Source organism: Lycium barbarum, chromosome 7 (genome assembly GCF_019175385.1).
Source record: "Lycium barbarum isolate Lr01 chromosome 7, ASM1917538v2, whole genome shotgun sequence".
Lineage (NCBI taxonomy): Eukaryota > Viridiplantae > Streptophyta > Magnoliopsida > Solanales > Solanaceae > Lycium > Lycium barbarum.
In genome coordinates, this window is record NC_083343.1 from 96,566,710 (window position 1) to 96,578,416 (window position 11,707).

Genomic DNA, 11,707 nt, shown 5'->3' on the forward strand with positions numbered 1-11,707 from the left:
TTTCCTTATTATTACATGTTTTGATATCACATGTTGATTCAGCCAGCCTATAGGTTCGCTTGTCATATGAAGTTAGGCACTAAGTGTCGTGTTATGCCTAGACCATGATTCAGGGCGTGACAAAGCTTGGTATCAGAGCACTAAGTTCAAGTGTCTTAGGGAGTCTATGAAGGCATGTCTAGTGGGGTTTTCTTTATATGTTTAAGGGCCCCACACATATAAACAGTTGACCACCAAGACATTCAGGATTCGTTCCATTTCTTTCATACTCTAGTTCGTGCAGTTAAAGCAATATTTTTAGGAATTCTTCTAACTCGTACGAATTACATATTTCAGAAATGGCTCCGAAAAGAAAATACAACAAGAGGAATACAGCTACTAGATAGAGGGCTACCGTTGATGCAGCAACAGAAGAGAACACTTAGGCTCAAACAACTGCCACAACTAATCCTACAGCTACACCTCCCAATGCTTTGGACGTGGACGTCAGGGGAGCTATTCAGCTGCTCACTCAGATTTTGGAAAACCAGGCCCAACGACAAGAAACGACCCCTAGCTCAGATGCTAGTAATGGGTCGAACAGTTCTTGGACTTAGGAGTTTCTGCGGATGAAGCCGCAAGTGTTCACAGGGTCAAAGAAGGATAACGACCCGCAGAATTACATTGATGGACTCTAAAAGGTATTTCATTTGATGCATGCTACCGATATAGAGGTAGCGAAATTTGGAGTTTTCCAGGTGCAAGATGTGGCCTATATTTGGTATGAGATATGGGAACAGTCCCGAGGGGAGGATGCACCTTCCGCTACTTAGGATGAATTTGCAGACGCTTTCATTGAGAAGTTCATGCCATTTGAGGTTAGGGAAGCCAAGGCTACTGAGTTTGAGAATCTAAGGCAGAATGACATGACTGTTCAGGACTATTATCTCAAGTTCGTGTCATTGTACAGACATGCTCCTCACGTGGTTTCGGATATGAGAGCCATGGTTAGAAGGTTTGTGCTTAAGCTTAAACTCAGGTTTCACAGGGATGCTAATACGGCTGCTCAGAATGACAGGATGACTATTTCGAAGATACTGGCATTTGTGCAAGCTAATGAGACTAGGCTGAAGGAAGAAGAAGCCCTACAGAAGCAGAAAGATAGAGAGTTCAACAAGAGGGCTAAGTCTGCTGGTAATTTCAGTCAGAGAGGATGTCAAGGAGGTGAAAACCGTGAGTTCTTTAAGAATAGGTCATCAGGACCTGCTCCTCTACAGCTAGTGCCCCATATCAGAGGTCCAAGTTTAATTAGAAAGGCTGAAACTTCAAAACCGCAGGCTCACAGTCTCAGGCCAGCATGACCGACCGTGGTTTCCAACACCCTACTTGCAACACTTATGGTAAGAAGCACTCAGGAGTATGCCATTCGGGCATGGATGATTATTTTGGGTGTGGTCAGCCAGGTCATTTTCTACGGGATTGTCCATCAGTGAAACAGAATATCAGAGGTAACAGTAATATAGCTCAGTCCACTAATTCAGCAGCTCCTCGAAATTGCCAAGCCCAGCAGGGGGGTGGGGCAGCAAAGTTTAGAAATACAGGCAGTGGTCAATATCGTCTGTATGCAATGTCAGGACGTTAGGATGCAGAGTCCCGTAGAGATGTTTCACAGGTATGCTAATAGTCTTCATCTTTGATGTTTCTACTCTTATAGACCCAGGATCCATTCTATCTCATGTAACCCCTTATATTGCTAAGAAGTTTGGGATAAAACCCAAACAGTTGCGTGAAACCTTTGAAGTAGACACACTAGTTGGGGAGTCAATTATAGCTAGACGTATTTATAGGGGCTGTCCAGTGCTAATCTACCACTGCAGTACCATAACAGACTTAAACGAATTAGAGATGGTAGACTTTGATGTAATCATGGGTATGGATTGGTTAGAGTCCTGTTATGCCTCAGTGGGTTGTTGGACTAAAATAATAACCTTTGATTTCCTCGATGAACTTATAGAATGGAGGGGTAATTCAGTAGCACCCAGGGGCAGATTTATTTCCTATCTTAGAGCAAGAAAGATGATTTTCAAGGGGTATATTTACCACCTAGTCCGAGTCAGGGATGTAGATGCCCAGACTCCGACTCTCCAGTCTGTACCAGTTGTCAGTGAATTTTCATAAGTCTTTTCAGATGATCTACCTAGAGTTTCTCCCAATAGGAAAATTGACTTTGGAATTGATTTACTTCCCGGTACTAAGCCGATATCTATTCCGCCGTATAGAGTGGCCCCAGCCGAATTGAAGGAGTTAAAAGTTCAGTTGAAGGATCTTCTTGACAAAGGATTTATAAGGCCAAGTGTCTCACCTTTGGGCGCACCGGTCTTGTTTGTTCGAAAGAAGGATGGATCCTTGTGCATGTGTATAGACTACTGATACGCTTAAATTACACCTTTTATTAGCGTAAAGCAGACGATGTCAAATTTAGTAACCCAACAAGGTTGGGGTCAAATCCCACAGGCAATATGGTGTGAAAAGGTTACTAAAATCTTAGAATGCTTAATTTAGGTCTAATGTCTTAATCTGATGATTTTTGTAAAAGTTGGTTGTTTATGACTAATTTCTTTGGATTGTGATTTATGGTAAAAGAAATCAAGGTTGTGTTCCCTTCAGACAAAGTGTATGATCATGGGTGTTGATCTTGATATACTTCTAATGGATCGTTGTATGGATGCACTTTGCCTCTATATGAAGCTAGACTATTTTTCAATAAGAAAAGACTATTTCTTTCTATGCTTTTCCCAAAGATAAGAAAGTATGCATGAAGAACAGTTAATTATGCCAAGTAAATTCCTCTTATTTCTAAGTGAATTTATTAAACAAAGTTTAAAGCTTTGAGTTCTTGTTGTTTATTCTTACCAACTCTAATTATTTTTCCAAACAAATCAAGGTTTATGACTTTAATCAATGTTTGCAACCATTAATTATGAATGAAGAATAAATAAACCCTAACAATCCATTTTGCGTATATCAATCACAAATCCCAATCACAAAACACCTATCTTTGGGTTCACAACCCCAGTAATGCCATGCCCCAGATCTGGAGCAGCGTGACCAGCACTCGGTGCCAAACTAGGCCCAAGCGAACAACTCTAAATCTGAAACTCTGATAAGGCCTACCTGTACACAGACAATACCAACACGCCGGTGAGGTCGTAATCTAGATATATATATATATATATATACTGACTATCTCATCTGAACTTGGCACACACACCCCCAAAATATAGATACATAACTGAGCAAAACAATGAGGCTGCTATGTATGCTGTACAACAAAAATGAGAACCAACAAGGCTACATAACATCCCAACTACATACAACTGCCTACGGACTTCTAGGGAACACGAGCTGTAGAAAGGACAGGACAAGGTCCCGTCATAGCCATATATCTATATATATATATATATATATATATATATATATATATATATATATATATATATATATCAAAATAGCATACCAAAAGGGACTGCAGCTCCAGACCAAGTGGTTTCTTCATCTTAAAAATACTCATTCAAACATCTTCAAGAAGAGGAGACAAGTGTAGACCTCACTTGGAAACCCTTAACCACTTCAATCTTCACTTTGATCCTTTATTTAGGCTTGGAAATATGTTGGAACATGTTTGGAGAGGTTTTTAGGGCCTTCAAGGACTTGGGGCTATGTTAAAAATGAAATAAAAATGAACAAAATTGTCATATAGACTTGTAGGAATATATGTGCATGTTGTGGAAGTTGGAGGAATATTTTAGAGGATTTGGGATATGTTTAGAGGGGTTTGGATATTGGATTAATGTTGTGGGAGGTTCTAGAGAGGTGTGGAGATGAGAAATGGTGAAAAATTGAGTGATATAGATGACTTAAGGGGGTATATATAGTAGTCCAAATTGGGTTGAGCTGATGGGCCGAAATTGGTGGGCCTTTTAAGTAGTTTCTAGAATTTCCGCATAGGTTCGCAGGCTTCTGACAGTCCATTTCAAAATGCCCATAACTCCCTACTCCGATGTCGTATTGACAAACGGTTTGTTGTGTTGGAAACTACACTCGACGAACTTCATTTTAGGCTCTTGAAACACCTCAAAAACTCCTGATATCCCAAGAGATATATCTCTCTGAAGTTGACCCAAAATATTTGTCCAAAATTCCGCCAATTTTTTCCAAATTTTTGACAAACTTATTTTCTTCGATTTTCTTGATCGCAGAACCTTTAGACACTTTCTTAACACTTGTTAAGAGTACTACTTAACCTTATAAGGGTTCTATGACCTTTCTGAGCTTACGTTAGTTTACAGACGACGTGAAAATATTTGAGGTGTAACATTCATCCTCGAATGTTAAACTCTCAGAAATCTTATGGAAGTTTCGATAGAGCTTCCTCTGTAGCTGTAGTACTACCAACCTAAAGGTTATAATGTCTCAATCTAGATCTCTTTTACTAACAGAGACAAATGCGGATACTTGGATCTCATATCTTTCTTAACTTCTCAAGTCATCACTTCTACCTTCACATACATCCCTTTTTAATCCAAACTTTGGCGGTCTGAGAGGATAGTAGGGACTTTCTCATATGATAATTGTTCTGTACACCAAATATCATCAATTGGTACAACTATGGGGGATTTCTCAATACACTTGTGAAGAATAGACATGTAAAAGACTGAATATACATATTTTGATTTTTAGGGGTAAATCTAGTAGATACTTCGACTATCATCTTGCGAAGTGTAAGATATCCAAGTGTCATACATACCTTCCTTATTACCACAACATATTGCTATTGACATGTTCACGATTTTAACCCATCTTCTAACCACAGATTTCACTCTAGATTCTTCTTTAACATTACTTTTTTTCTTTTCCCCGGTCATCATTGCAATCTTAGAATCACCCGTAGTCCTTTCTGAAGGAGACGTCATCAAACAGTAAAACAACATAATCCAGGGTTGAAGATTACATCCTATGACTCAGCTCTATGGCACGGTTTAGAATACAAAAAAGGGAAACCATCCTAAATGCCCTAAAGCCTCCTGTTTATAAGTGTGGCGCTTCACACCCATAAACAAAACTCTACTGGACACGGTCTGTAGACAACCCTAGGACAGAACTGCTCTGATACCAAGTTTGTCAGACCCCAAATCTGGAGCGGCTCGACCGACACTCGGTGCCAAACTAGGCCCGAGCAAACCACTCGAAATCGAAAACTCTGTTAAGGCCTACCTGCACACAGACAGTACCAACAAGCCAGCGAGGTCGTAATCTATATATATATATATATACTGACAATCTCATCTGAACTGGGCACACACACCCCCAAAATATATATACACAACTGAGCAAGACGACGAGGCTGCTATGTATGATGTACAACAAAAATGAGAGCCAATAAGGCTACATAACATCCCAACTACATACAACTGCCTACAGACCTCTAGGGAACACGAGCTGTAGAAAGGACAGGAAAAGGTCCCGTCATACCCATATATATATATATATATATATATATATATATATATATATATATATATATATATATATATATATATATATATATATATCAAAATAGCATACCAAAAGGGACTGCAGCTCCGGACTAAGTGGAGCGCCCTGACTGCAGCTTAGTGGAAGACCTACTGAGCTGGATCGTCTGTCTGGCTACCTGAACTTACGGGCATGAATGCAGCGCCCCAAGAAAAAGGGACATCAGTACGAAAAAATGTACTGATTATGCAAGGCAATGGAATAACTGAAACTGAACTGAAAATAATACAATCTGGAGGCCAAAGAATGCCCTGAAAATCTCGCCTGACCTGTCTCATATGAAATGTAATATAATGCTATTATATATCTCACTGACCAAGTGGCCAGGCAACTAAAAATTCTCACTAACCCGACGACCAGGAAATCTGTCTCACTGACCCGTCGGCAAGGCATTCTGTCTCACTGACACATAGGCCAGGCATATCTGTCTCACTGACCAGTAGGCCAGGCATATCTATCTCACTGGACTGTAGACCAGTCATATCTATCTCACTGGCCCGTAGGCCAGGCATATCTATCTCACTAGCCCGTAGGCCAATCATATCTATCTCACTGACCAAGTGGTCAGTCTAAGGAAAATGTCTCACTGACCAAGTGGCCAGGCTAAAGAAAAATATATATGTATATCATGCAGTATGCCATGCATATGCTGAAAAACACTAATACTGTAACATGTCTCTTCTGTCTTTCTATAAACTCAATGACATAGGGAGGAGATATGGCCCTCGGAAAGAATAATATAACACTCAAAATGAGGATATGAAACTAATGAACCGGTTAAAGGAAGTTGTATAATGATCAAGGACAAGAGGAAAGTTTATAAGCTAATAAGTCTGGTAAAGAGGCAAAACATCGATCGCATGGGACAGGAGTCTTGATAAGGAGTACAAATATTCGATTATAAAGAAAAAAGATGAACATATGAGTGATATGTATAAATATGAACAAGTTATGGCATCGAAAGGGAAGATCAGAAAGGGATGAAAAAAAGAAGAAAAAGAGATATTTTATAAGTATTTGTGAGTAGGACAAGGATCGAGAAGATATTGGAAGAACTTGACTGGGGCACCACTACCTAGTAAAGAAGAACTACAAAACAGTATGAGCTGGGCAAATGAAAGAGCGGGTAGTGGGAAATAAATGCAATAGTACATTGATTTATGATGGCATTACAAGAAGAAATCAGATTTGGTTGGCTAAAGGATAAGGCCACTGTAAGAGGGGGAACAGACAAAAATCTTCAATCGCAAAAGGTAAATAGAGGAAATGAGTATTTAAGGACATCGAATATCTGTGCGGCTTATAAACTAAAGCAACAAATAGGGTATGCCAGATTATAGGGAAGATTTAGCAGGTAAGAATCAAGCGAAGGCCAAGAGTCCAAGAAGAATCTCAAAGGAAGTATTAAAGGGGTGATGCGCCTGATTGGAACAAAGCTGGTGGCAATGAAATCGCATAGAACGAGCAAAATAATGGTTCCGATAGATATCTATGATGGAAAACTACAGACAAAGGAAAGAGTGAAATAATTTGAATTCGCCGCATAGTAAGAAACCTGGTTCACATTTCGGAAAAAGCTTATCCCTAATTCATCAGTCAGACTAAGCACTAGAAACTTCAAGGATGAATTGAAAAAAAAGGATCACTGAAGAAGAGATTCGAGATATTCTTGATATAAATGCAAGAATTACCAATAGCCCAGACTGAACATAAAAAACTTTATTGGAAAGGAGAAAGAGAGAATCAAGTAAGGTGTATGGGTGGAAGGAAGTCTCGAGAAAGCAAGGGATACTTATTACCAGTTTCTGAGGTTATCCTTAAAGGGGAAGAGAATAAGTTAAACTCTACAAAGATGAAGGTATGGAGTATCAGTGAAGCGTAGGAAGGATACATAAAGGTCAAAGGAGTTAGAGTTTCTGACATATAAAAAGGGGATAAAGAGGATGAGACCAAAAGCGAATAAAGGTATATGGTAAGTACTGGGTAAGCGAGCATATAAGGATGTAAACGATAGAGGTCAAAGGGACAACAAGAATGATAAGGCCTGAACTAGTAGACAGACAGGTGATAAGGAAAAAGGGATAACTGTGAGTACGTGCATAAATTTTAGCCATAAGAAAAGGAGGATGGTATTCAAGAATTACTTGGGCAAGCAATCTAGAAAACTCTAGAATACACCCATTGGTAGTAAATAAACGGTAATCAAGAAATACCAAAGGAATTTGTGAATCGTGAATGTAGAGTCTACATGTACGTAAAGATGAGGAGTCAGTAAGTGCACGAGAAAAAACTGTATATGTTAAGAAGGAACCATGTTATTGCTCAAATAAGGAAACCAAGGAATACAAGAAAGGTTAATTATCTGAAATTGAGGAACTCCAGTATAACAAACTATAGAATACCACTGCAATAAAACTGGGGAATGCCACAGAAGCAGTATAAGGCAACCCAAGAGAGTTAAGAAGAATACTAACTAGTTGAGTAGAATCAATCAGTACTGACACAATTGAACGGTATGCAGACAAGAGATGGAGTAACATTTCAGCAGAAGAGCTCCAGGTACAACTGTTAATCAACTACAAAATAGAGCGTGGGGCTCATAGGGATAAAAAGGTAGGAACAACTAAACATCAAGTTGATCACTATTCATATGAATGATGGGGTTAATGGATAAGTTCTCAGAAATTGCCAGCAGAATATGAGGAAAGATTGAATGGACCATAAGTATAAAGGTTTAAACCCCAAAATGAACAGGAAGGGATTGTCGCCTCAACAAATCAATATAGCGTCATAAGTTGCGTAGTTCGAATAAAGTTAAGTTTCGAATACGTGAGTAAGACTACCAGTAAGTAAATTAAATGCCAGTAGATGCAGGTGAGAATATTTTACTTTAACATTAAAGAACGAATGTTTTTAAGAGGGGGAGAATGTTACACCTCAAAAATTCTCGCGTCGCGTCGTTTGCGTCGCGAGTAAACTAACGTAAGCTCGGAGACTTCATGGAACCCTTATAAGGTTAAGGAATACTATTAACAAGTTCTGAGAAAGTGTCTAAAGGTTTTGGGATCAAGCAAATCGAAGAAAATAAGTTTGTCAAAAAATTGGGAAAATTTGGCAGAATTTTGGACGGAAATTTTAGGTCAACTTTAGAGAGGTATATCTTTTAGCATATGAAGAGTTTTGAAGTAAAGTAAAATTCTAATATGAAGTTCATGAAGTCTAGTTCCAACGCAACAATTTCTCATCGATACGATGTCGGAATAGAGAACTATGAAAGTTACAAGTTAAGCTGGCAGAGCTGACACGCGCGCTACAGTGCGCGGAAAGTTCTAGGTTGGTGCAAACCGACCCTAGAACAATATAAAAATGGGATTTACCCCTTATTTTTATTCAACCATATCCCAAACCTTCCCTAACCCCCTAGAATATTCCCCCAACTTCCACAACACGCACATATATTCTTATAAGTCCATATGATAATTTTGGTCATTTTTATTTCATTTTTAACATAACCCCAAGTCCTAGAAGGCCCTAGAAACCTCTCCAAACATATTCCAACATATTTCCAAGCCTAAACCAAGGATCAAAGTGAAGATTAAAGTGGTTAAGGTTTCCAAGTGAGGTCTACACTTGTCTCCTCTTCTTGAAGGTGTTTGGTTGAGTGTTTTTAAGGTGGAGAAATCATGGAATTGAAGTGTTCTTGAATTTTGAGGTAAGATTTCTCTTAGTTTCATGTTTATGAGTTTGTTTGGTAATTATGTTAAGATATGAGGAGAAGAAAATTGGAGGAAAAGTTCAAATATACATTTGATGATATTTTGAGTTGTGAATTAACTTCAGTTATAATTATTAGTATGTTATGAGCATAATATTGTTATGAGGGATAATAATGATGTTAAGGAATTGTCGTATATGAGGGTATAAGGGGTTGTATGAAGTTGTGGTTATAGTTTGATTATGAAAAGAAGTTTTTGGATTAAATTGAGTATAGTTTGAATGTAATATTTTGATTATGGAATTGTTGATGTTTTATTGTGCTTTGGGAGTTGTTTTGAAGATTTGATGGAGTAGAAGATATGGGGGAGATGCTGCCCGAATTTCGGCAGATTCTAAAAAGGGTTTAATTTGAAGACTTAAGATAAACATATGACAATAAGCCTAATAATAGTATGAATGGTTTTATATGTAGATTACGGGACCAAAAATAGGTTGGAAAGTTGAGAAGTGAACTTCCAGGTATGTTAAGGTTGTTTCTTCTTTTCTTGGCATGATTCCATATATGGCAGGAGCGTAAAGAACCTTATGACTAGAGATTTGTCAAAGTAGAGCTTGTCATATTGTGGCATAGTATTCGAGTGTTATGTTGTTCTTTCTGAGGGGTCACATCCCCTCCCTATGCCCTTGAGTTTATAGAGAGAGAGACAGAACATACATGTTCAGTACCAGTGTTTTTCAGCTTATGCATGATATACTGCATGATCTTTATATATATATATATATATTTTTTTTCTTTAGTCGGACCACATGGTCAGTGAGACATTTTCTTTAGCCTGGCCTCTTGGTCAGTGAGACAGTGAGATTTTTCAGTTGCCTAGCCACTTGGTCAGTGAGATATATAATAGCATTATATTGCATTTCATATGTGACAGGTCAGATGAGATATTCAGGGCATTCTTTGGCCTCCAAATTGTATTGTTTTCAGTTCAGTTTCAGTTATCCTCTGCCTTACATACTCAATACATTGTTTCGTACTGATGTCCCTTTTGTCGAGAAGGGAGAGGGAGGGGGGGGGGGGGGGCTGCGTTCATGCCCACAGGGTCAGGTAGCCAGACTGGCGATCTAGCTCAGTAGACCTTCCGCTCAGCTACAGACGGTGCGCTCCACTTGGCTCGGAGTTGTAGTCCCTTTTGCTATGCCATTTTGACATGTATATACGGGTATGACGGGGCCTTGTCCTGTCCTTTCTACAGCTAGTACTCCATAGAGGTCTGTAGAAAGTTGTGTGTAGTTGAGATGTTATGTAGCCTTGTCGGTTCTTATTTTATTGTACAACATATGTAGCGGCCTAGTTAGCTTGCACTGTTATCCTCAGCACGTATGTATATGTATATATACTAGTTGTGAGTTCTTGATGCATACAAGAGTTACTATAGCTCAGTTATAAATTATGTGGGTCACCATGTTGCTCAGTGAGATGCAAGTACGAGTTTAGGGGTGCTTTGTTAGTAGTGGTCGGGCACTCATCACAGCTCATCGGTTTGGGTCATGACAGAAGTAGTATAAGAAGATGAGCGCTACTTTGAACAACAAGAATGAGCCAAATAAGGGAACTAATATCTTTTAGTATATGAGGAGTTTTGAAGTAAACCAAAAGTCTAATTGAAGTTCATGAAGTCTAGTTTGCAACGAAACAAACAGCTCGTCAATACGACGTCGAAGTAAAGAATTATGGACGTTATAAGTCGGGCTGGAAGAGTAGAAACGTGCAGCTGTGCGCAACACGCGGAGCTACGGTGCGCGACACGTGCGCTACAGTACCCGAAATTCTAGGTCGGTGCCAACCGACCCTAGAACATTATAAAAGGGGTTTTATCCCTTAGTTTTTCATCCAAACACCCCTAAAACCTTCCCTAAACCCCTAGAACATTCTCCCAACTTCCTCCATAGAATTTTAGCCTAAATCAAGTGAAACCCCAGGATTTAGGCTCGGTAAGCGTATAAGGTCTTGTGGTTCTTGTTCTAAACAACGAATCTCGATGAATAAAAAGAGGCCGCCAAAGATAAATAAGATTTCAAGCTCTACCAACCTTGATCGAGGTAAGGATATTCTTCACTATGGGTATTATGAATTGTACCATGGAAATTTAGTTGTTAAAGTTTCGTAAAGTCTAGTGATTGGTTGAGAAATTGGGGAAACATCGTGTGGGATATTTTATTGAGAATATTGATGTTGATGATGATATTGTTAAAATTGGTGTTGCTATTGTTGTTGTTTTGTTGCTATTGTGATTTCGAGCTAGGGATATAAACAGGGGAGATGCTGCCCGAATTTCGGCAGATTCTAAGGGGATTTAAATTGAAGGCTTAAGACAAGCATATGACGATAAACCGAACAATAGTATGAATTCTCTTG

General features: G+C 39.0%; 1 protein-coding gene across 1 annotated transcript; it reads left to right on the plus strand.

The window, feature by feature from the left end:
* The first annotated feature begins 845 nt into the window (after nucleotides 1-845).
* LOC132601629 (uncharacterized) lies at nucleotides 846-1,621 on the plus strand. Its single transcript, XM_060314706.1, has 2 exons — nucleotides 846-1,212; nucleotides 1,317-1,621. The coding sequence occupies exons 1-2, from the start codon at nucleotides 846-848 to the stop codon at nucleotides 1,619-1,621; spliced, it is 672 nt and encodes a 223-aa protein (XP_060170689.1).
* The last annotated feature ends 10,086 nt before the right edge of the window (nucleotides 1,622-11,707 follow it).

Bases quoted from the DNA above. Each gene is read 5' to 3' on its own strand.
- LOC132601629 (XM_060314706.1), top strand. From the start codon at position 846: ATGCCATTTGAGGTTAGGGAAGCCAAGGCTACTGAGTTTGAGAATCTA. The intron at 1,213-1,316 runs GTGAGTTCTTTA...TCAAAACCGCAG, and splicing joins ATGTCAAGGAGGTGAAAACC to GCTCACAGTCTCAGGCCAGC.